At 46.6% G+C, this 24,955-nt stretch overlaps 1 protein-coding gene across 1 annotated transcript in view; it reads left to right on the top strand.

Annotated features, from left to right (window-relative positions):
* Window positions 1–1,211: 1,211 nt before the first annotated feature.
* The window catches only part of ADAM10 (ADAM metallopeptidase domain 10), a 146,096-nt gene continuing 122,352 nt past the window's right edge, over window positions 1,212–24,955 (top strand). Inside the window, exon 1 of the mRNA XM_044279704.1 lies at window positions 1,212–1,445. Coding sequence (XP_044135639.1) covers window positions 1,394–1,445 — 52 coding nt within the window. The 5' untranslated portion in view covers window positions 1,212–1,393. The remainder of the gene's footprint in view (window positions 1,446–24,955) is intronic.

Here is a 24,955-nt window from a genome sequence, read left to right as displayed (position 1 = left end):
GCTGAAAGAAATCATCATGACGGTCTGGTCTGAATGGAGAAGATGAGGAAAGAGAATATCTGCACATGGTTCTGTGTACATAAGGATCATTTTCCGTATCGCTTGGCCTGGTTACAGGCGAACACATCGATTTGACTTTCCAACCTAAAGAACCACAAAGCCAAAAAACGGTTGCTACCACGGCTACTTACATAAAAACTCAAATCTGATTGGTGATTGTGGCCATGACACCTGCTCCACTCTGATCCTCATGCACACGACCGCGTCCGTACCGCGTTCTGCAGAATACCTTCCGTGTGCACTCCTTATTTTTCTCTCTCCCATCAATAGAAATGGCTATTCAGGAAATGTTTCAGAATTTGCGGATGCGGACCGCACACAGATGACATCCGTGTACTGTCCGCTATTTTTTTTTTGTTTTGTGGCCCATAGAAATGAATGGGGCTCTTTAGACATGGATGCAAAATGCAATTGTGTACGTGAACCCTTAGGCTACGTCTACACGACGACATTTGTCGCGCGACATTTTGTTGCACCAATGTCGCTGCGACAATTTTTATAATGGCAGTCTATGGTGTCGCACTGCAGCATGCTGCCACTGCGACGCAACAGTCGCAGAAAATCCATTTGAGATGGATTTTTCTGTGACTGTTGCGTCGCAGTCGCAGCATGTCGCATGTTGCAGTGCGACACCATAGACTGCCATTATAAAAATTGTCGCGCGACATTGGTGCAACAAAATGTTGCGCTACAAATGTTGCAGTGTAGTTGTGCCCTATCTGTCGCGCGACAAATGTCGTCGTGTAGACGTAGCCTTAGGGGGTCATTTATCAAACTGGTGTAAAGTAGAACTGGCTTAGTTGCCCATAGCAGCCAATCAGGTTCCTCCTTTCCTTTTCCAAAGGAGCTGTCCAAAATGAAAGGTGGAATCTGTTCGGTTGCTATGGGCAACTAAGCCAGTTCTACTTTACAGGACTCACACATGATCCCCTAAGTGGAGCCCATAGAAAACGTTGCGCCCATTTAGCAGAGACATTTATCATATTGAAAGGAAAACGCAATGGCCATAATGTAACTATCGCTTCCATAAATGAGCGGCTTTATTGGAGAACATGCACAGTTTTGCTTGCACTTTTATGCTATTTACTAACGCACGGCCACAAGGGGTTAACAGGAGCAGCACAGTATTTGTCAGGCGACCTGTATCGGTGGGCGGGGCTTGGCCAGGTGACGTCAGGCGGGGGCGGGGCAGCTTGTTTCCCTCCCCCTCTTCGGATTGAGCTGGTCGGGACACCGGGAGCTTCCGCTTTCCCCTGGAGCTTGAAGGGGAGAGAGCGCCAAGAAGCCGCGGCCGCAGAGTGGGTCCATGTGTGACTGCTGACACCTGGGGACCATGGCGATCCTGAGGCTTGTGTTCCTGCTCTCCTGGGCGGCCAGTTCGGGAGGTGAGAAGGGAGGGGGCCGCTCCAGTGTTATTACAGCCCGGCTATCCCAGGAGGGGGCGGCGAGGCTGAGCTCGCCCTATACAAATGCAGCATGTGCCGACATGAGCAGTGACAGCCCCCCTCCCCCCACCCATACATTAGTTTGCCAAGTGCAGCAGGGCACATGGCCAGCCTGGCACTGCCACTCTCTTGTTTACAGTCTTGGCTGGCTGCGGCACACGTCTGTGTGTGGTCGCCCCTCTGCCATTGTCTTTCCCCCCGGGCACATGGCGAGCACAGACCCTGGTGAAGCCCCCCACTATGGGCTTGTGTCACTTGTCCCTGTCATGGAGGGGGTAGTAGCTCAGCTGGTGCTCCCTGTGTCAGGGGAGGACACCCTGCTCCCATGTAGCAGAGGATTGCTGCAGACTTCCCAGCACCCACCTCTGTAGGCGGTTGTGGGGGAGAATAAGGAAAGATGGAGGGATTTAGGCGTTCCAAGACCCGGAGACAGCGGATCTGCTGGAATTGTTGTCATTTCTGCCTGCTTCCCCCTCCTCTTTCTCACTTAGTCACAAGCAAGCTGTGTAACCCTTTGTAGTCCCCCTTCCCATCCGTTGGCGCGGGCATTGTTTGGTGCGTGCCATAGTAGGCAGACGATTCCCTCCTTCACATCAGGCGTATGGCTGTCATCTGGCCTGATCTGACATGTAGAAGGTTTTGCCCTGGGCTCTTTAGGGTTAGCGTGCCCACAGCGTTGCCCATCACCGGCTGCGGAGGCGACATGGAGAGCTGGCTGGTCCTCTCCACGGCCGGAGAAGTCTGCTGCAGTCAGTCCATATCCTGCCGGTGTAATGATGTCATTTTAATCATTTTATCCGGGAGATGCTCGGCTTGTATGGACAACGTCGTGACGGGATGGGGATGGTCCTCATCGCCTTGTGTGGTGGCCTCACAATGGCATTAACCCTACAAGACCTGCTGTGATGCGCCTTTGCTCTTGTTGGATGTCGCTGATGCTTCCTGTTCTTGTTTTTTGTCTCGAGTAAATAGTTTACTTCTAGGAAGTGACTCCCCCGCCGTGTAGGCACAGTGTAAAGCCGGGCACCATGCTTCTGTACGTAATACCTACTGAAACGGTACACAGTGTGGTGGCATGTCCATTGTGTGTCCCAGCGGTATCGCCCTCCACTAGGATCTGTGGCTGTGACACTACTTCAGTTGGTGTGTGTTGGACACCTCAGGGGTTTTTCATTGCTGGTATTGGTTAACGTTGCCATCTTAGAGACATAGTGGCTCAATGCCAACAAGGGTCATGGTAGGGAAAGCCAGCCTGTGTCCCTGTGTTAGTTTCAGTGCAGATAGCAGTCAGGTGGTGGGCCTCAGCGCTCAGTCTTAGACACTACGGATGCGCATTATGCAGCGGAATACATTTCCAAATCTCATGTACAGCTTTTTTTCGTTCTGCACGGAAATCGACCTGTTATGTGGATTTTGAAATCCGGAGCAATGTCAATTGTTTGTGCAGATTTCAACATTAGCAATGCAAAGAGTGAAATCTGGGCACATCTGCCTCAAAATCTGCAAGTAACACGTACATTTTGGTGCAAAAAAATTACCCAAACCACAGAATACTTAAAGGGGTTGTCCGGGTTCAGAGCTGAACCCGGACATACCCATATTTTCACCCAGACAAACCTCCCTGATGTAGTTTACAATCGTACACTGCTGGGCGGAAGCCGTGTTTGGTGACGTTACCGGCTGTGATGGGCGTGCTTTAGCGCTACCCTAGCTGTTTTACTGGCTAGGGCAGCACTAAAGCCCGCTCATCAGTGCCGGTGAGTTCACCGGGCTTCCTGGCAGCCCCATGGAGATCCCGGTATGTCACCGGATCTCCAAAAAATGCCTTTGTCCTGCGCGATTTAGCGCAGGGCAAAGGAGAGCATCGGAGCATGAACTGCTCCGATGCTCAAGTCGGGGGGCTGCCGGGGTGAAAATGGAGGGATGTCCGGGTTTAGCTCTGAACCCGGACTGCTGTGTGCATGTAGCTTAAAAGGGGTTGTCACTTCAGCAAGTGGCATTTATCATGTAGAGAAAGTTAATACAAGGCACTTACTAATGTATTGTGATTGTCCATATTGTCTCCTTTGCTGGCTGGATTCATTTTTCCAGGTATTACGACCACCCTTGCACACTACAGGAAAAGCACTGGGATTTTCTTACTGATGCTCTATCCTCACGATAGGTCATAAGTATCTGATCAGTGGGGGGTCCGACACCCGGGACCCCGCCAATCAGCTGTTTGAGAAGGCACCGGCGCTCCTGTAAGAACCACGGCCTTCTCCCTGCTCAGTGCTGTACATTGTGTTCACTTCTATGGGTCTGAGCTGCTCCTAGGCCACGTGACCAAGGAACGTGTCACCAGTGGCCTAGGGAAAAGAGCAAGAAGTCCGTGGCTCTCATAGGAGCACCAGTGCCTTCTCATATGGCTGAGGCGGACCCTCACCAATCAGATACTGGTGACCTATCCTGTATCAAAATCCCTGAAAAGCCCTTCATGTATTGTGCAGCCAGTTAACACTAAACAAAAATATCAGTTAGTCCTTGTTCACACATCCGTGATGACATCCATGGTCAGTGGTCGTCCGGTAAGATGTCTGTGAAGGGTCTGTGTTTGGTCCGTGTGTCTGTTTTTTGCCCTCCGTGTGTTATTTGTATTCCACGTGCACGGCAGATAATTTGTTTTCAGATCACCACCTTCGAATAGTCCATGAAAATCAGGACACTGGTGCATCCGTGTTGTGTCGGGGATATTTACGTAACCGTAGAATTCCGTGGGCGTATTTAGTCAGTAGAAAAACACTGATGTGCAAATAAACACATTAAAATCTATGGATACGTGCGTTGTCTGTGGCGAACATGGACGGCACACATTCGTGATTCACAGACGACGGTACAACTGCTCCGTGTGGCCCTACCCTTTAGTACCGGGGACAATTCACTGCTGCTGGGCATTGAAACTTACGGCATAGATAGTGGTCAGACGGGTGACGCCGGAGTCACTAAAGGTCTGCAGCCAGTTCCTCTGAGGACAGGACATGTCCTTTAGGCCCCATTCACTCAATTGTATCGTTTTTGCGGACTGCAAACTGTGAATTCTGGCCGTGTGTGCTCCGTATTTTGGGTATTGGAAAAACTGGCCCTTGATAGAAATGTTTATTTTTGGCTGCAAAACGGACAGGAATAGAACATGTTCTATATTTTTGCGGGGGGGGGGGGGGGGGCGCGGAACTGACATACTGATGCAGACAGCACCCATTGAAATGAATGGCTCTGCATCCGATCTTCCAAGAATGCGGACTGTAAATACGGTCGTGTGACTGGCGTCTTAAAGGGAGTCTCTCACCACATTTTAGCATGTTAGACCGTTAAAATAGGGTTATGTGATCCAGCCAGAACATAAAAACGGTACCTTTGTGGTAGAAAACGAACTTATAAGATTATCTTCTGAGCCCTCTCAAGTGCCCAGGGCGGTCTCTCAATCCTCAGAGCCCAGGCAGGCACCTCCTAAACGGCTGATAACTCCGCCCTCCGTGCGCCTCTGCCCGCCCGTTTACTCCCCTCCCCTGTCCCTTTCCACTGCGGCTGTGCGGTACAAATCGTAGCGGGCGCATGCGCAATGCGATGCCCGCTCCTGGCAGGGCATCGCAATACCTATTGCGCATGCGCCGGCTAAACGGCGCGAAATCTGCAGGATTAGCCGGCGCATGCGCAATAGGTATTGCGATGCCCTGCCAGGAGCGGGCATCGCATTGCGCATGCGCCCGCTACGATTTGTACCGCACAGCCGCAGTGGAAAGGGACAGGGGAGGGGAGTAAACGGGCGGGCAGAGGCGCACGGAGGGCGGAGTTATCAGCCGTTTAGGAGGTGCCTGCCTGGGGCTCCGAGGATTGAGAGACCGCCCTGGGCACTTGAGAGGGCTCAGAAGATAATCTTATAAGTTCGTTTTCTGCAAATTGAAAAGTCCGTTTTCTACCACAAAGGTACCGTTTTTATGTTCTGGCTGGATCACATAACCCTATTTTAACGGTCTAACATGCTAAAATGTGGTGACAGACTCCCTTTAAGGGTATGCTGATGCTCACATGGTAGATTTTTTTCAAGCTGATTCCAGTTCTTACTCTGCACCAAAATCCCCCTGAAGTCAGTGTGTATTCAACGCTGATCTCAAGTGGGATCCGCGCCGTAGTTCATACGTTGCGGATACTTTGTGGAGGAAAAAGCGCCATTTCAGTAGTTGACTTAGGAGCTGCGGCTGTGTGGCCGTGCACAGATATTGCGAGGGGATAATCCGTGGAGGGACAGATATGGGAGGATTCCACATTAGACTTTTCTGAAGGATATTTGGACGTACCCTGACACTAGTGCATTGTTAGTGACCCTTGTTACGGAATTCTTATATGTAGGTCATGTCCTGCTGAGGGAACGCTGCCCGCACATGGCATGGCAGAAAGGTTGGGTGAGTGGCAGGTCGCCAATGCGAGCAGAGATTCTACTGCCATTGTAATAAAATGCTAATGCTGAGAGGGCAAGTCACCTTCCCTGACATGTTAGTCGATACGGGTGTGTCCCATGAGATAACCTTTCTGGAGCAGTGTTAGATTGCTCCTCTGTTATTCCTTCTAGAAATCTAACAAAATTCACAGCAGGGTGTTACCAGTGGGGGGGGGGGGGGGGTGCTTAATGAGTGGAAAATGCCAGACTGTATGGTTTTGCACCCTTTTGACAAGGTAAATAATACAATTTATTAATATTCAGGAGGGATAACTGAGGAGCGGTACAATCAGACTTGGGCTACTTTCACACTGGCGTTTTGGTCTCCGTTTGCGAGATCCGTTCAGGGCTCTCACAAGCCGTCCAAAACGGATCAGTTTTGCCCTAATGCATTCTGAACGGAAAAGGATCAGCTCAGAATGCATCAGTTTGCCTCCGTTGTGTCTCCATTCCGCTTTCGAGGCGGACACCAGCGTTTTGGTGTCCGTCTGACGAAACTGAGCCAAACAGGCCCGTCCTGGCACACAATGTAAGTCAATGGGGACGGATCTGTTTTCTATGACACAATCTGGTACAATAGAAAACGGATCCGTCTTGGCTATGTTACAGATAATACAAACGGATCCGTTCTGAACGGATGCATGCGGTTGTATTATCTGAAGGGATCCGTCTGTGCAGATCCATGACTGATCCGCACCAAACGCGAGTGTGAAAGTAGCCTTATAAGCATAAATACTCCAGATATTACATGGGAAATACCAATATTTATTGACGCAGACCTGTCAGGAGCGGGGACAGTGGCTTATGGTGTGCAGGGTATTCTGTAAGATCGTCATTTTGCTTTGTGGTGGCTTTTGTGCCCGCATTTACCTGGCATGACCTCTTAGATGTGACCAAGCATTCCTGCACAGTTGACCTGAATCCAGTCTACCACAAATTTGAAAGATCTTTAATGGCACAAAACTTCAAAGAATGCCCAGGCGTAGTGTACGTAGAGAGCGGCTGAAAAGTGCAATGGCCTGGTCTAGAAGCACGGGTCTAGAGGCGATGGCCCTGGTGTCACGTGCAGTCACGCCCTGGCTTCAGGTCCTTCCTTCACTGCTGGAATTTACTATATCTCTCTAACTTTGGATGCATCTCCTGTAACGCAGTAGGTATTGCTTGACGTTAAATTCTAGCGTCAGATTATTTGGAAACTCTGCTGAGCTGTTATATGTCCTGTCTGGACCCTGGAGATGGCGCTCATTGTAAGGCTCATGCACTTGACCGTTGTCATTTTTGCGGTCAGCGAATTGTGGATCCGCAAAACAGATACCAGCAGCGTGCATTCCGCATTTTGCAGAACGGAACGTCCCTCCAGCTATAGAACTGTTCTATCCTTGTCCGCAAAACAGACAAGAACAGGAAATGTTATATTAATTTTTGCGGGGCCGCGGACCGGACATACGGATGTGAACAGCACGCGGTGTGTTGTCTGCGTCTTTTGTGGCCCCATTAAAGTGACTGGATCCACATCCGACTTGCAGAAAATGTGGGTTGGATGCAGACAAAAATCACGGTCCAAATAAGTGAAAGAAATGGTTTCGGCACTAAAGTTGTAGTCCAATAAAAACGTCTTCTTTATTGCAACTTATGTACATCAGCAGACGCAACCACGAAGCATGCGGTAATCATTAATGCGTTTCGGATAGTCTGTCCTTAGTCGTAACTATCATGGTCATGTGAATCAGCCATGAAACAGAAGAACAAGGGCATATTATTAACATTTTAACACTAGTTTTTGGTTTAAATAAAATAAAAAATAAAAGCCGTAAGACCCTTTTTGCCACTTGAGACAATATTCTGTTGGCACTTCTCGTCGTATAGTGCCTGAGCATGGTATGGCAGCTCTGGCCCATTCACTTCAGACTGACCTGCAGAAAGACCATGTGACCAATGAACATGACGTCACAGGCCAAGGCGCTGCGGCCACTTCAAACATCTAACCAGCAGTGTTGTGGAGAGTCGGACCACCGCGGACTTGATAATGACGACCTATCGTAAGGATGGACCATCATGGTTTAACTTCCGGAAACCTCCTTTAATGTATTTTTTTACTTTGTTATTGGCCCAGTAGTGCTACAGGTACAGTTCCCGTAGCGGTTGTGATTACTGGTCACATTCTTTGGTTTTGCCGTACATCATTTATTTGTCACTGATTCTGACAGTTCTGTATCGGTGTCCAAAGAAGCGTGCTTGGCTTTACGGCCTCCCGAGCGCTCAGATTTTACTACGGTCTAGAACGGGCACGTTTTATAGCTCTTGACGTGGAGTGCTGTAGGAGTGGATCACATTTATAGCGGAGCTGTAGAGAGTAATAAACAAAATCTTAATGAAGCCTTGTCTGCAGCACCTTCCCGATGTGACGTGCAGAGAGCGGGCTGCGTTTGATGTTACACGCGTGTGATGTGTTCACCGTAGACGTCAGGATGCCTTCCATTTCCGTGGGGTTGTTTTTGGTGTCAGGAAACACTGATAACCTTCCTCATGACTCATTTGTATTCTCTATTGAACTCCCTATGGATCCGGCCCCCCGAGCTGGAAGAGGCTATTCCTGACCAGTTAGGCTGGGTTCACGCCAGGAAAGCAGAACAATGAAAATAGCGGAGTGGCCTGGTTGTACATATGACTGAGCCGAGCAGAGCCTTCAGGAGAGGTGTGAGGAAACCCTAAGGCTAGGGCCACACGACGACATGTCGCGCGACACATACGGCACAACTACACTGCAAAATGTGTCGCGCGACAATTTTTATAATGATAGTCTATGGTGTCGCACTGCGACATGCTGCGATCTTGGATGGATTTTTTGCTACTGTCATGTCGCGCTGCGACACCATAGACTATCATTATAAAAATTGTCGCGACAAATGTCATTGTGTAGTCCTAGCCTAAGACCCATTCACACAAGTGAGTTTTCCGTGCAGGCGGGCTGTGTGACGTGAACGCATAGCACCCGCACTGAATCCTGATCCATTCATTTCAATGGGTCTGTGAACATGAGCATTTTTTTTTCACGCATCAGTTCTGCGTTGTGTGAGAATCGCAGCATGTTCTATAGGCTTCATGTACACGTTGTTTTGGTCTGCATCCGAGCCGCAGTTTTTGCGGCTTGGATGCGGACCAATTCACTTCAATGGGGCCGCAAAAGATGCGGACAGCACTCCGTGTGCTGTCTGCATCCATTGCTCTGTTCCGTGGTCCGCAAAAAAAAATATAACCTGTCCTATTCTTGTCTGTTTTTTCAGGCAAGAATAAGCAGTTATTTCAATAGCTGTCCGTGCCGTTAGGCAAAGTGCGGAACGCACACGGTCGCCAGACAGCAAAACGCACAACCGTCGTGTGCATGTACCCATATTCTGCGTTTTTCACACAGCCCTGGTCCTATAGAAGTGAATGGGGCTTCACTGAAAATCGCATTGCATCCGCATGCAATGCATTTTTCACTGATGATTACTAGATGTTTGTTAACCTTCAGGTTTTTTTTCACGCGCGTGAAAAAAACATCAAAACTGATTTCACCCACGTGGAAAAAAACTGAACGCAATTGCAGAAAAAAGTGACTGAACTTGCAAAATGGTGTGCATTTCACTGAACATACCCTGAAAGAGGCCTAAGGCTAGTTTCAGATGAGCGACTGTATCCTGTGCGTGAGCGAGATTTCCCGTTATAGATGTTGTCTCACTTCAGCAAGTGGCATTTATCATGTAGAGAAAGTTAATACAAGGCACTTACTAATGTATTGTGATTGTCCATATTGCCTCCTTTGCTGGCTGGATTCATTTTTCCATCACATTATACACTGCTCATTTCCATGGTTGCAGACCATCCTGCAATTCGACAGCAGTGGCCATGTTTGTACGCTATAGAAAAAGCATCAGCCTCTCTGGTGGCTGGGACCATGGGAGCGCACATAGGCTGGTGCTTTTTTTGTATATTGTGCAAGCATGGCCACCGCTGATGGATTGCAGGGTGGTCTGTAACCATGGAAACGAGCAGTGTATAATGTGATGGAAAAATGAATCAAGCCAGAAAAGGAGGTAATATGGACAATCACAATTCATTAGTAAGTGCCTTGTGTTAAAGGGGTTGTCCGGGTTCAGAGCTGAACCTGTACATACCCTTATTTTCACCCAGGCAACACCCCTGAGGCTAGCATCGGAGCATCTCCTGCTCCGATGCGCTCCCTGCGCTAACTCGCGCAGGGCAAGGTCTCTTTTGTTTTCAATAACACACAGTGTTCGGTGATGTCACCGGCTCTGATAGGCGGGCTTTATCGCTGCCCTAGCCGTTTTACTGGCTAGGGCAGCGCTAAATCCCGCTTATCAGTGCCGGTGACGTCACCGGGCTTCCTGGCAGCCCCATGGAGAGCCCGGTACGTTACTGGATCTCCAAAAATGCCTTTGTCCTGCACCATTTAGCGCAGGGCAAAGGAGAGCATCAGAGCATGAACTGCTCCGATGCTCAAGTCAGGAGGGCTGCCGGGGTGAAAATGGAGGTATGCCCGGGTTCAGCTCTGAAAAAATCCGATTTGCTCTCCGGTGTGAGAACGAAACGCATTTTGGATCATTCCATTCTGTTCAGTTATGTTTTGTCTCCATTGACAATGAATGGGGACAAAACAGAATTGTTTTTTTTCTGGTATTGAGACCCTATGACGGATCTCAATACCGGAAAACGTTAACGCTAGTTTGAAAGTAGCCTAAAACATGTAATGGAGCCGCCACAGCTCCATGCGGAGCGCTCTGCCATGGACTAGAGCCCTGAGGTTCCATGAGTGCCTGTAATGTCTGTTCACATAAGATAGTTGGAGCTCGATGGCCCCTTCTGTCCCTTAGGGACACATAACCCCCTTATAGAGCCATACTGCCTCTGTGCACTGCTGTAAAGACTTAGTCAGAATCCATTGCCTCCACCAGGGTTCCTCTATACAACGGGACCAGATGAAATCGGAGGCATATGAGTGCATGGTGGAGGGCTTTTGTGCTCTAAAGCAACCTCTTATGGTTCTGTATACGATGGCATCAGAATATGGCCATGTTCACAAGGCCTTATAAATATACATATGCCTATATTTCAGTAGGGAGTGGGCATACACTGTTGAGACACCCTGCTCAGCTCCCAGAGGAATGACCATTCCTATAAACATCTAACATGTATGGCCTTCAAGACTTTGGCTTATTCCATGCTGAGGTTTTCATATTTGCCCTTTTGTACTACAGTCATAGGGAAACGTATGAAGGAAATGTCTTTATCTGACCGACACTGTGGTTGCCACACCCTTGTACTAATGAAATGTTTGCACAACTCCCTTCATTATACCAGAAAACTTCAAGCTGCAATTATAAGCTCCCATTTAAACATATTAACATGTGCAATCAGAAATGAAAGGGCCACCAAACCCGAAGGTCACCTCATCAGTACAGTACAGAGTCTACAAACAGCAATGTTGTATCTGGGAAGGAGCTGGCTATCGCATGAAATGGCTTCAGTTCTGAGAACCTCTAGAAACCGTGAATGAGCTTAGTAGCTGCAGATTCAGGTTTAGTAGCCCTTGGGCCAAGTTCACACTTCAGTTATTTGTTCAGTCATTTCCATTAGTTATTGTGATCCATAACCAGGAGCGAAGCCTACTCAGCGATACGGTCTAATGGAAAGGCCCTGTGTTTTTGACCCGCACCTGGTTTTTGCTCACAATAACTGATGGAAATAACTTAACAAATAACTGAAGTGTGAACTTGGCCTTGAACCTCATAAATCAACCAGATCCATCAGGAGTTTTTCAGCGCCATTTGAAAATAAACCTATCTTGGCCATCACGGCCGTGTTATGAATGGAAGCTATGACACTGGAGTGACCGGAGCCTTAGGATTTGGAACTGGTATTTTCGAAATCGGACTGCAAAATGTTTTTTTTTTCTGCTGGAATCACAGCAGTTCTTCTACTGCTTTGAACCTTTTGCAATACAAAGTTAGAAAGCCGCGTGTAAAACCAGCAGCATAGATTGATCTTCTGCGGATTAAAAACCGGCAGCGTAAGCCAATTTTTATGCTGCAGGATTTCTCAGTTATGTGTAGATGGGGTTTCTGAAATCTCAGTCACTTTGTTTCTACTGTAAATTTTACAGGTTTGCCAGCAGAATGTATGCTGTGTGTGACTGTGCCCTTATAGGGAGCACTCTGTAGTGCTTCTATGGGGTTCCATGCCTCCGTTCTGCACCTTCACGATTGCGGACCCATTCAAGGGGTGCGGTGTACAAACGTCCACTTGCCCATATATTTCGGACCCGCTGTTTGCGGGCTATAATACAGGCACCAGCCAGCAATGGTCTTGTGCATAAGCCCTTAGGGGGCATTCACACAAACCGATTTGTTTTGTGGTCACAAATCGCGGATTCACAGAACACAGACACTGGCCGTAGGCTCGCCACATTTTGCTCTTCTGCAGGTCCAGCTCTATATACCAAATGCCCATTATTGTCTGCGAGAATGGGCCCTTAGGCTACCTGCACATGACTGTTCCGCTTTTTGCGACCCGCAAACTGCGGATCTGCAAAAAACGGAAGCCATTGTAGAAATGCCTATAGAACATGAGATTTTTTTGGGGGGGCCACGGAATGGAGCAAAGGATGAGGACAGCGCACGGAGTGCTGTCCGCATCTTTTGTGCGGCCCTATTGAAGTGAATGGGTCTGCACCCAAGCCACAAAAACCGTGGCTCGGATGTGGACCCGCACTACGGTCGTGTGCATGAGGCCTTAATCTGAGGGATGTAATATGTTTTGAAGTCACTGCGGATGGAAATGAGTTATTTTTGATAGATTTTTCCTATAGTTTGGGATTAATTTCACCTAAACATTGAGTAATTGCACAAAATGTTTTATTCATTTAAGTAACAAGTATAAACGGCTAAAATAAAACCCCCCATGGCTTACAGCTACTGTAAAAAGAGCAATAAAAGACAAAAAAGGGCATTAAAAAAATTCAAGGGGGGGGGGGTCAGCCTGAGCATTTGAAGATTACAAAGGGCTTAATAAAATCTGTAAAAAGGAGATAAAATTAGCAAAAATACAAACCAAACAGCAGGTAGCAAAAGAGAGCAAAACAAATCCCAAAAAATGTAAATATATAAATGCTAAAAAACCTAGGTCTGAGCAGATAGGTCCCCTAAATAATGGTAAAAGGGGCGGGGGGTAGTCACTGAAGATGAGGAAAAGGCAGAGTTACTAAATGTTTTTTTTTTTTTTTTTCCCTGTACATGCAAAAGAAGAGAGAGGAGCTAATAAGCTAATATCTGTGGTGCTGGGGCTGTTAGTACATCCAGTGATATACTCAACTGGCTAACTGTAGATATGGTCCAAGAGAAGTTAAATAGGGTAAATGTGAACAAAGCTCCGGGTCCAGATGGATTAAACCCAAGAGTGCTTAAAGAGCTCAGTTCAGTCATTGCTGTGCACCTGTTAATAATTTTTAAAGATTCTCTAGGTACTGGCACAGTGCCAAGTGATTGGCGCAAGGCAAACATGGTGCCCATATTCAGAAAGGATCTAGGTCCTTCAAATGTAATTATAGACCAGTTAGTTTAACTTCTGTTGTGAGAAAAATGTTTAAAGGACTCTTAAGGGACTATATACAGGAGTATGTGACTGTAAATAATATTATAAGTGATAACCAACATGGGTTTACCAAGGACAGAAGTTGTCAGACTAACCTGATTTGTTTCTATGAGGAGGTGAGTAGTAGCTTGGACACAGGGGCGGCTGTGGATGTAGTGTTTCTGGAATTTGATACTGTCCCTCATAGACGCTTAATAGGTAAAGTAAGGTCTATAGGCTTGGAAAGTATAGTCTGTAATTGGATTGAAAACTTGCTGAAGGACCGTGTCAAGAGTTGTGGTCAATGATTCCTATTCAGAATGGTCCCCGGTTATAAGTGGTGTACCCCAATGTTTAGTGTTGGGCCCTTTATTATTTTATTTATTTATTAATGATATTGAGAATGAGATTAATAGCACCATTTCTATGTTTGCAGATGACACTAAGCTATGTAGTACTGTACAGTCTGTGGAAGATGTCCATAAACTACAAGCTGACCTGGAACACCCTGAGTGATTGGGCATCAACGTGGCAAATGAGGTTCAATGTGAACAAATGTAAAGTTGTTTCTTGGTAGTAGTAATCTACGTGCGTCATATGTCCTAGGGGATGTAACATTGGGGGAGTCACTTATAGAGAAGGATTTGGGTGTCCTTGTGGATGGTAGATTAAATTACAGCATACAATGTCAATCAGCAGCTTCTAAGGCAACCAGGATATTGTCATGCATTAAACGAGGCATGAACTCGCGGGGCAGGGATGTAATATTACCACTTTACAAAGCGCTGCTGCGGCCTCATTTCTGGGCACCAGTCCATAGAAAGGATGCACTGCAGCTGGAATAAGTACAGAGGAGAGCGACTAAACTGATAAGGGCCATGGAGGGTCTTAGTTATGAAGAAAGATTAAAATAATTGAATGTATTTAGTCTTGGAAGAGACGTCTAAGGGAGGCATGATTAACCTATACAAGTATATAAATGGGCCGTATAAAAAATACGGTGAAAAACTGTTCCATGTAAAATATCAGAAGACAAGGGGGCACTGCTTATGAAAATGTGTAGAAATCTGAGTCTCAATTCCTTCTGCGATTTCGCGTCCACACCTATCCCTTGGTTGAACTTGATGGACATATGTCTTTTCAACCGTATTAACTATGTAACTGACAACTTTTGTGATGCATCAGTTTTGAAGGCAAGTGTAATAGTATTAGCATGAATGTATCGATGCCACACTTAGCTAGTTTGTGTTATTCTATGTCAGGGATAGGGAACCTCCAGCTGCTGTGAAACTACAACCCTCATCATCCATACATTCTCTGCTCTTCTAATAACTTTCATAGAGATGAATGAAGCATGCTGGGGATTGTAGTTTCACAACAGCTGAGTGCTGAAGGTTGCTGAGTCCTGTTCTATATCCTTCCTTCAGGCAGCGCAGCACACTTGAAGATTTAGACATGTGACAGCCTAATCTTCCTTCCCTTGACTGGTGCTGTCGCAGCGCCCCTGATGCAATGCATTGCTGCGAAAACGGACAACGCTGCTCTGGCTTTTCTTCCCACAAGGCTTTGTAGCGTAGGAGGGTCCTTGGCACATGGAGGCTACACACTGCTCTATGTGTAATAATGGGGTCTAATCATTTTCTTCAAGAAACTGTAAGAAGATGTTTGCAGTGATTGGATAGGCTGTGTACAGCACAGAAAGAGGGGCTTTGTTGAACAGTGCTGCCTTTGATCTCATGGCAAGATGACCACATGCCCATGACTTCACCCTACAGGGCGAAATGACTCTTGGGAGATACTTTATGGACTATCTGTTTATGTTGTATTTCTGAATTTATGCTTCCTTGAACCATCATGAAAAGTTGCTTCTACTACAGTTTTTTGATAAAATTGTTCCATAGATGAGCTGAAATATTACTGTTGACTGGGTGAATAAATCGCCCAGAGGTTGGAGTGCTGCTTCTTCTTCGGGATTTGTAAGATTGGGGGGACCCTGGAGTCCAGCCTTCTGCTGCCTGTACCCTATTTACATTATTCCTCTGTGCTCCTTAGGGATGTTTTTTTGCATTTACGATGTATTCTCATTGATGAGCGGCATAAAAGGAAATTGACTTGTTAGGAGTGTCACTTGGGTTTCAGGCCATATGTAGCTACCTTAAGCTGACCATATACATGACTCATTAAGCAAATACCTGATAGGCTGGATTTCCACGTGGCACCTGCAGGACGGCAGAGAACAGTGCCCCAGAACCACAATGGTGTACTGTGATTGGCTGCAGTTTCTCCTGAGTACAGGTGAAGAGCCTGAAAATCAAGTGCTTCACCTCTACCTGTTCAGAAACCACCACAGTTCATGGGAAACCGCTGTGATTTTGCCTTACAGCTCTCAGCCACAGGGCACGCTATTAACTTGTAGAGGGTACAAACATGGCCTTGGGGCATGTTCACACCTTCAGTGAAACTTCTTCAGAGACCACCCTTTTGAGGGGACCGCCCTTTTTCCTAGACATTATTTCCTATGACAGATTTTGCTTCCAGCAGTTGTGCCATTTTCTTTAAGGACACCATCCCTTGCGTGATCATGTCAGAGGTTTCATGCTAGTTGTCTCCTCTTAAAGCATTATGATATGGAGGCTGATGGCACATGACAGGTTTGAGTAACCTGAAAGAAAATACCCCCTATGGGCTCATGCACAAAAACGCATCCGCAAAAAATACGGATGACGACCATGTGCATTTCGTATTTAGCGGAATGGAACAGCTGGCCCCTAATAGAACAGTCCTATCCTTGTCCGTAATGCAGACAATATTAGGACAAGTTCCATTGCACACGACTGTAGCAGGTCCATGCCGGTATTGCGGCCTGCGGTCACTTGAATGGGTCTGCAGTGCGGAAGGTGCGGTGCAGAACGGAGGCAAGGATTGCTTCCTGGGGGTTTCTGTCTGTGCCTCCACACTTCAAAAAACTAGTGCATGCACAACTTTTTTGCAGTGCCCACCCCATTTAAGTAAATGGGCCCGCAAACGGCAGGCACACAGACGGTGCCCGTGCATTGCCAACCGCTATTTGCAGTCCGCATAACGGGCACAGTCTGCACACAGTCGTGTGCATGAGGACTAAACGTGACCCTCTTGGAAAAAAAAATGACTGTGCTATTTTATGTGCAGTTTTTTTGGTTTGGGCAGCTCATGGCATCTACTCTTTAGGCACTTCACAGAATGCCATTGGCTTTTGTGAGATTTGTATATTGCTGCTACATGTAGAGGACAGCTGGAATAATAGGCGTTGTCATTGTGTTTCATGTTTGAGCTGGAGGCGGAGTAGCTGGCTTTTGTCTTCCGGGCTTCCTTCCTTTTTCCTGTTTTCCAGATAGCTTGCAGATTCCCTAGCAGTCCCCGTGCAATCCAACATATGAATTATTAATGTCTGCAATTTTCCTCCTTTTCAGATTTCTCAGCTCATGCCTTTCTTTGTCTTTCACTTGCCAGTTTTTCTTTTATACCTCTTAACAGTTGTGAAAGTTTTTATTGGCAATAAAGCTATGCAAACTTTGTATTTCTGCCTGATGGTATAGGTTATATAGTATGGTTTAGGACCGCTTTATCAATGCAGTTGCCTAGTTGTGTGACCTTTTTTTTCTCTACACTTTGGCCCTGTTGTATTTTGGCCCCTAGAGCCGATCCTGTGGAGCATGGCTACAGGTGCAGAGCTGATGGTGACAAATCACAAAATGTGTTGGGTGCCTATTGGGCTACTTTCACACTGGCGTTTAGGCTTTCACAAGCGGTCCATAACGGATCAGTTTTGCCCTAATGCATTCTGAATGGAAAAGGATCCGCTCAGAATGCATCAGATCAGTCTCAATTGGTGTCCGTCTGACGAAACTGAGCCAAATCCGTTCTGACACACAATGTAAGTCAATGGGGACGGATCCGTTTTCTATGACACAATCTGGTACAATAGAAAATGGATCCGTCCTCCATTGACTTTCAATGGTGTTCAAGACTGATCAGTCTTGGCTATGTTAAAACAAACGGATCCGTTCTGAACAGATGCAGACCGTTGTATTATCTGATCGGATCCGTCTGTGCAGATCTATGACTGCTCCGCACCAAACGCGTGTGTGAAAGGAGCCTTAATCGTGTTATGCATTCAGATTATAATTTTTTTTTTTTTGCATCTATAAATACCTTGTATTGTATGAGGCACATGGGGTGGGCATCGGGGGGAGATCTTCTAAGGATAGATCTTCAATATCTGATCGGTGGTGCTCCAACTCCCTGCACCCCCTCCGGTTATCTATGTGGAGAGGCTGAGGGACCTCAGCATACCATTCACAGCACAACTCATTGTATAGTGCCTTTGCTTGGAATTGCAGCTCAGGCCCATTCAGAACTTAAATGGGACTGAACTATGCATAGGCCATGTGACCGATAAACCCAAGAGGTCATGGCACTCGCTGTAGCACTGCAGCCTCCTCAGACAGCTGATTGGCGGGGGTCCTGGGGGTACTGATGACCTATTATGAGAATAGGCCATCGATATTCAACTCCTGGAAACCCATTTATTTTGCAGAAGCTGATCTACATGTCATGAACCAGACTAATGTGTGTTAGATACTTTTTGTGCTCCTCGAAAATGGAACGTGGATTAGAAAGTGGTGGGTCTTAAAATGCATCTTATTGCGCCAAAATTTTGCCACAAAATATTAGTTTTGCTTTCTATCTACTGAATTATACTGACAGCATTATATCAGTATAATTCAGTTGAAGTAAGGTCATGCAGAGACGCGCTGCGTTATAAATCAGTATAATGCCGTACGGTCCTGAGAAACGAGCAGTGTCCATAACTGGGAATCGCGCTCGCACACAAAGCATGAGGTCCGCACAGGATGCGCTCGTCTGAAACAGACATTACTATGCATAGGGAGAAACCTTTCAATTTGCTTCTGAACGGTGAGGGTAGCCCACATATAATTAGTCACCTCACTACATAGTTTACCCATTTGTGGCATCTCCCTTAAAGGGGTATTCCTATCTGAGACAATGGGGGCATATCACTAGGATATGCCCCATTGTCTGATGGGTGTGGGTCCCACCTCTGGGACTTGCACCGAGAACAGAGCAGGGAAGGTGGTGGACGGGTTTTCCGGGGTCCGGCCACCGCCAAGCGACCTCCCGCTAGAAGTGAATGAGAGCGCACTGCACTTGGGCAGCAACCGCTCCCATTAATTTCTATAGGGCCAACGGAAATAGCCGAGCCAGCACTCGGCTATTTTCTGCGGCCCTATAGAAATGAATGGAAGCCAACTGCGCATGCGCAGTGCGCCCTCCACAACTTTCATGGATCTGTTCTGGGACCCGCTCCTATCGGACAATGGGGGCATATCCTAGCTATAAGCCCCCATTGTCTGAGATGAGAATACCCCTTTAAGCCTCATTCACACATCCATGTCTGTGCTTAAGTCCGTGAAAAGGTGGTCAGTGATGCCGACCATGAAGGATCCATGTGTAGTCCGTGTGTCCGTTTTTTGCTGTCCATGTTTTATCGACTGTACAGCTGACAAATCGTTTTCAAAGCATCTCTTCCTAATGATCCGTGAAACACGGATGGCATCCTTGTTACCTTTCCGGTTTTCACAGACCCATAGACTATAATGGGCATGATGGATCCATGAACACGGACAAATAAGAGCTTGCATCCGTGCTAAAAAACTGATGTGTTAATGCACACATTAAAATGAATGGGTGACGTGTTAATGAGCTTTTACATGTACGCCAGACATCAGTCTTGAAACATGGTGCCCGCTCAGGAGCTGAGCAGGAGGCATGTCTGTATTTTACACAGACCGTGATTGGCAACAACGCCAATCACGGACATTTAACTGCTGAAGTAGTGTGGCCAATTTCGACTACGGCAGCTGAACGGCCATTCAGAAGTAGCAGTCTCTTTCTGACAACCGTATTGCCCCTCTTTGCTAAGCACAACCCCCCCCCCCTAATGCACACGTTCATAATTCATGTGCAGACAGTATACACGGAAATCCGCAGGGAAATCCTTGCAGTCAATCCTCAATTGGTGCGGATTTTAATCTCCCTATTGGGCTGGGTTCACACTTGAGCGTTGCGCAAACGCGCGTTTTACGCGCGTTTTTGACGCGCATTTTTATGCGCGTTTTTGTAATAGTAAACGCGCGTTTGACGCGCGTTTGTGTGATTCACTACAGTGTCCTATGGCCACAAACGCCCCAAAAGTCGCTCATGTACTTTTTGGAGCGTCGGGCGTTTTACAGCGCGATCGTACGCGCTGTAAAACGCCCAAGTGTGAACCATTCCCATAGGGAATCATTGGTTTCTCCTTGTTGAGCGTTTTACAGCGCGTAGGAACGCGCTGTAAAACGCTCAGGTGTGAACCCAGCCTTGAAGTGAATGGAGAAAATCCGGACAGGAAAAATTTTTTTTACATGCTGCGTATTTTACAATCCGCGCTAAAGAAATCCGCATTGTGTGCATGAGAATTTCAAATTCTCATAGAATACAATGTACATGACCTACGGAGTGGATTTTCCGCACGCAATCCTGATTGTGTGCTTTTAGCCTAAATGTTCCTTTTAACCCCTGCCTAACTGGGTTTACAATCTTTTTGTGCTCTTCTCCCATAAACACAGGTCAAATCTTTGCAGTTTTATTTCTATCATTTTTCATGGTATTTTGGCAATCTTTTCTAGATCGCAGTCTGCTTTTGTAGTGATGTTTTTCTGCTCCTTTTGCTCCCATTCTGCGGGGTCGGTATGTCGATAAACATGTCCCTTTGTTTCTTTGTATGGACAGAAGCAGTGCATTATGGGGATTTAGCCCTCCCATCATATAGCTGCCATGAGGCCGAGCAACATTGTGTGCTAAGCGGCGCTGATTAATTTATTCATCTCTTATCGAGCTATGAGTCATTTGGTCAATAACACAACACATTCCTGACAACTCCCACACATACTTGGTGAAATGTGAAGTCGGAAAACACAGAATTCTTGAATGTGTAGCTGCATTTCTGTGGAATGGAAGCTGTTCTTCTTTAATGACCAGTATGGCCGTCTTCTGACTTGAAGAATGAAGTAGTAATAATTATCTTTATATATTTATATTCTGTAATGCTTCATAATTTTTTTTTACAAACGGCATAGAATTAATGTAATATGTCATGCGACAAAAGGTAGGAACGTAATCTTAAAGTGTGCATCAACATTCTTTAAAATAATTATTTATGAAGGCAACTGTAATTTTGTAATGTATTTTTTACCTTTATTGCTCCAATCTTCCATTCTAGGCTGTGGTCACATGACCATGTCCATGCAGCTTTCTTATTTCCTGTAATGTTATGTCCATGGGCGTGTCAAAGCAGCAACAAAGGCAATGATAGGGCAGGGTTTATGTAACTAGCTGGGTGGGAGGAGCTATAAACTAGTTGGGTGTTAGGGGCGGTGCTAAAGCTGTGGAGGAGAAAGGAGAAGTGCATCATGGGTTTGGTTGGCTACATATAGGATGTAAGGGTCCATTCACACATTCGCATTTTGCAGGAACGGGAATTGAGGACCCATTCATTTCTATGGGGCCGCACAATGTTCTGCCCGGATCCGGAAATGCGGACCCGCACTTCCGGGTCCGCAATTCTGTTCCAGAAAAAAATAGAACATGTCCTATTCTTGTCCACAATTGCGGACAAGATTAGGCATATTATATTATAGTGCCGGCGATGTGCGGTCCGCAAAATGCGTAATTCACATTGCTGGTGTCCGTGTTTTTGCGTATCCGTATGTGGTGTGCAGTTTGCAAAACGCAGATCCTCAAAAAATTACGGATGACGTCTGTGTGCATTCCGTATGCTGGCCCCTAATAGAACAGTGCTATCCTTCTCCATAATGCGGGCAATAATAGGATATGTTCTATTATTATTTGGAATGCACACAGTAACTTTTTTTTTTTTTTTTTTTTTTTTGTGGACACCTTGAAATGAATGGTTCAGCATAGGGTCTGCGAAAAATCGGAATGGACTCAGAAATAAAATACGTTTGTGTGCATAAGCGCTTAATTTGTGTTGCAATCCTTTGGAGATATATTTATATAACCCTTTGTATTGTTTATTATAATATTCTATTATTTTTCAGACGGTGGCATACCTGCCCATTCTGCAGCTCAATGCCAGACAGTGAGTAATCATTAGTTTTGGTTGCTAGAGCAACTGGTGTCAGGATTACACCAATCAGGGAAGGATTAATGTCGCTCGGCTCATTAGCATAACGTATTCTGAGAGCGATTGCCAGGAGGTAAAGGGTCACTCTGTATTTGCTAGCCGTTTTTTTGCAGCCGTTTGGCTATGAGCACGCTTCTGTGACTGAGGATATTAGTCTGCTCTTGCAGGCTGTCTGCTTCATTCACGTGATTGCGTTCACACATCATGTGATTGAATATACAAAGCTCGAGGTACATAGGGAGTTGTTTATATATGCCTATATTAGATTGTACATCCTGTGACTATTAGGGGGTGGGGAAGGGGGCCGGCTGGCAGGCCCATCTCATTTACGTCTCATTTACCATTTTTTACGCCTGCTTTAGGGCTCCTTCACACGAGCGGATGCCGTGCGGCTAATCCGCTGCGTGAAAGATTGCCAAGCCGCGCTCCGGACAGCAGAGACACAGAGCAGTAACCTGACTGATAATGCTCCGTGCCTCTCTGTGACCTTTTTACTACAACATCACAGTAACAGCTATATCTCACTGCGTTAGGACAAAGCTGATGCTTTTTTTTTTCCCCGGTAAGGAGCCCCATTACCTGATTTCATTATCTGAAAAGAATAAGGGCCGTTTCACACGAGCGGATGCCGTGCGTGGCATCCGCTCCGTGAAAGAGTGCCAAGACCCGCTGCAGACTGCAGAGGCACGGAGCAGTAACATGACTGTTAATGCTCCGTGCCTCTCTGTGATCTCTTTACTACGAAATCACAGTTGGCACTCTTTCACGGAGCGGATGCCACGCATGGCATCCGCTCGTGTGAAAAGGCCCTAACACTAGGCATGAAAAATGGTCTAAATGTAAGACAGCTAGGAAGCAGTATTACGTTTAGAGTCTGACGCTGGATACGGTGAAGTTATGTAGAGGCCACCGCCAGATATAGGGGTTAAGACTGGCGTGATGATGTCTGTAAAGCGCTGTGGAATATAGTAGTGCTTAAAATAAATGGAAAAAAATAGGGCCAGCGGCAGGTAACAATGAGGGTGAACAGCAGCAGTCTGCCCACGAGCTTGCCCCCATCCAATGTAATGTATTATTCTGAGCTCACATTAGTTGCTATGCTCGCCGCACACTCGGGCACGCCAGGACTGGTTTCAGAGGAACCTTAGGAGCCCTTTTTGGAATGCGGGGGGGAGTCCTGTGGAACACACAGATATGTCTTTAGTTGGGTTGTGAGCTGTACAGTCAGGGTCCATGCCATGTTTCACACGTTCTCCAGGAAAGCTTTAATAAATGTGTCCAAAGGCCTCTTTCACACGAGCGAGTTTTGCTCGCAAGTGCTATGTGCGACGTGAATCCCGAGCCATTCATTTCAATGGGTCTGTGTACATGAGCATTTTTTTTTTCACGCATCATTTCTGCGTTGTGTGAGAATCGCAGCATGTTCTATATGCTTTTTTCACGCAGCGCAAACCCCATAGAAGGGAGTGAGGCTTCAGTGGTAAACGCATTGCATCCGGATGGAATGCGTTTTTCACTGATGGTTGCTAGGAGGTGTTTGTAATGAGAGAAGACGCATCAAAACTGATTGCACCCGCACTGAAAACACTGAAACGCTGAACGCAGTCGCAGACAAAACTGACTGAACTTGCTTGCAAAATGGTGCGAGTTTCCCTGAATGCCGCCTGAGCCAATAGTTTGCGTGAAAAGGGCCAAAGGGTTACCTCCGTTATAGGTAAGCAAAGAGTGGATGTTTGGCCTTTGTATGCCTGGTATACATCGGCATATTCCATACCGGCTGTACCCAGTCAAAGAAATGCTTGTGGGGGTCATTTTCTAAAGCTGGCGTTTCAAACTCCACAGTCCTAATAAAAACCTGTGTGGCAGAAGATTTGATTAATTTATTAAAGGCTGTCCGCGTCCGTGCTCCATCTTCTGCTGTCAGGAACTGGAGGAGATTTCTGGTTTGTTGTGCGCTGTGTTTTTATTTAGCCGTGGCGCTCTGGACTCCTTTCACCAACACGCTGCTCACTTTTTGGAAAATTGGCAAGAGCTAAAAATTTGTGAATTTTGTCAGAAAACGGTACTTGCCACAAAATTTGTGACTTTTCTCTGGCATAGAGTGTAAGTAAATGACCCCCATTGTTTTACGTGGAACCCTATACACTACATGGCATCCTTTTACCGTATACCTTGTGGTGTAAACGGTGCCTGGCTAGGACTCCCCAGTTATCGGTTCACGTCTGGGGGTGATAATGTGTCGCACTGCCTTCTTTTTGCTTGATTTTTCAGTGGTTTTCTTTAGTACAGCGTTACTTGGTGTCTGTGTACATTTGCTGGGAGACTTGCATTTGTGTGGTGTGAGGAGCCTCGTAGCTCGAGAAGCCGCTCTAATGAATATAAAGCGATTCCATGCGTAGCATTTCATTTAGCCTTATGTGTAGGTGGCAATTACTTTCCTCCTTATCTTTGTTGTCTCCAGCTAATGCTTCTTCCTGTGTGTCACACAGTCCTCCAAGGTGCTGCCTTGAATGACTACGCTTTACCATTACTATTGTCTATTCTATGTCTAGACTGTGTGCTCACCGATACAAGGCATCAAAACACGTATTGTTACAAACGTAGAGCAAGGGTAAGTTCAAATGTGGCAGAATTTTTTTAGTGGTGAATCACGCGGATTTAGCAGCAGTCTCCCCCCTTTATATTGTGTCTATTTAGACACGCCGAACAGCAGCAGATTCCTTCCCGACAGTCGGCTGTGTGTTCAGTGCAGTGACTGCTGCATGATCTCCTCCACAGTATGAGGACGAGGGATGGCTATTGCGATCTAGTCATCGTACAGTTGCATTGTTTCTGGGCAGCAGATCGCTGTTTAGACAGCACAATCTGCTGCCCAGAAATGATTTAGGTGCCTGCACGAATGACAGGGTGGCCCGATGAATGAGTTTTTTGCTCGTTCATCAGGTGATCTGCGGCGCATTTGGACAGACAGATTGTCGGGCACGAGAGTTCGTGGGAACATCCATTCCCGATTATCTGGGTGTCTGAATCCACCTTTATAGTGGTTCTCGTCGGGAACCTATGGTCAGGGGGGTGGGGGTCGGGATGGACGAGCGCACCAAA

Source organism: Bufo gargarizans, chromosome 2 (assembly GCF_014858855.1).
Source record: "Bufo gargarizans isolate SCDJY-AF-19 chromosome 2, ASM1485885v1, whole genome shotgun sequence".
NCBI classification, from domain to species: domain Eukaryota; kingdom Metazoa; phylum Chordata; class Amphibia; order Anura; family Bufonidae; genus Bufo; species Bufo gargarizans.
The sequence above is the reverse complement of the archived record's forward strand: the minus strand, read 5'-3'. Positions and strand labels throughout refer to the sequence as shown.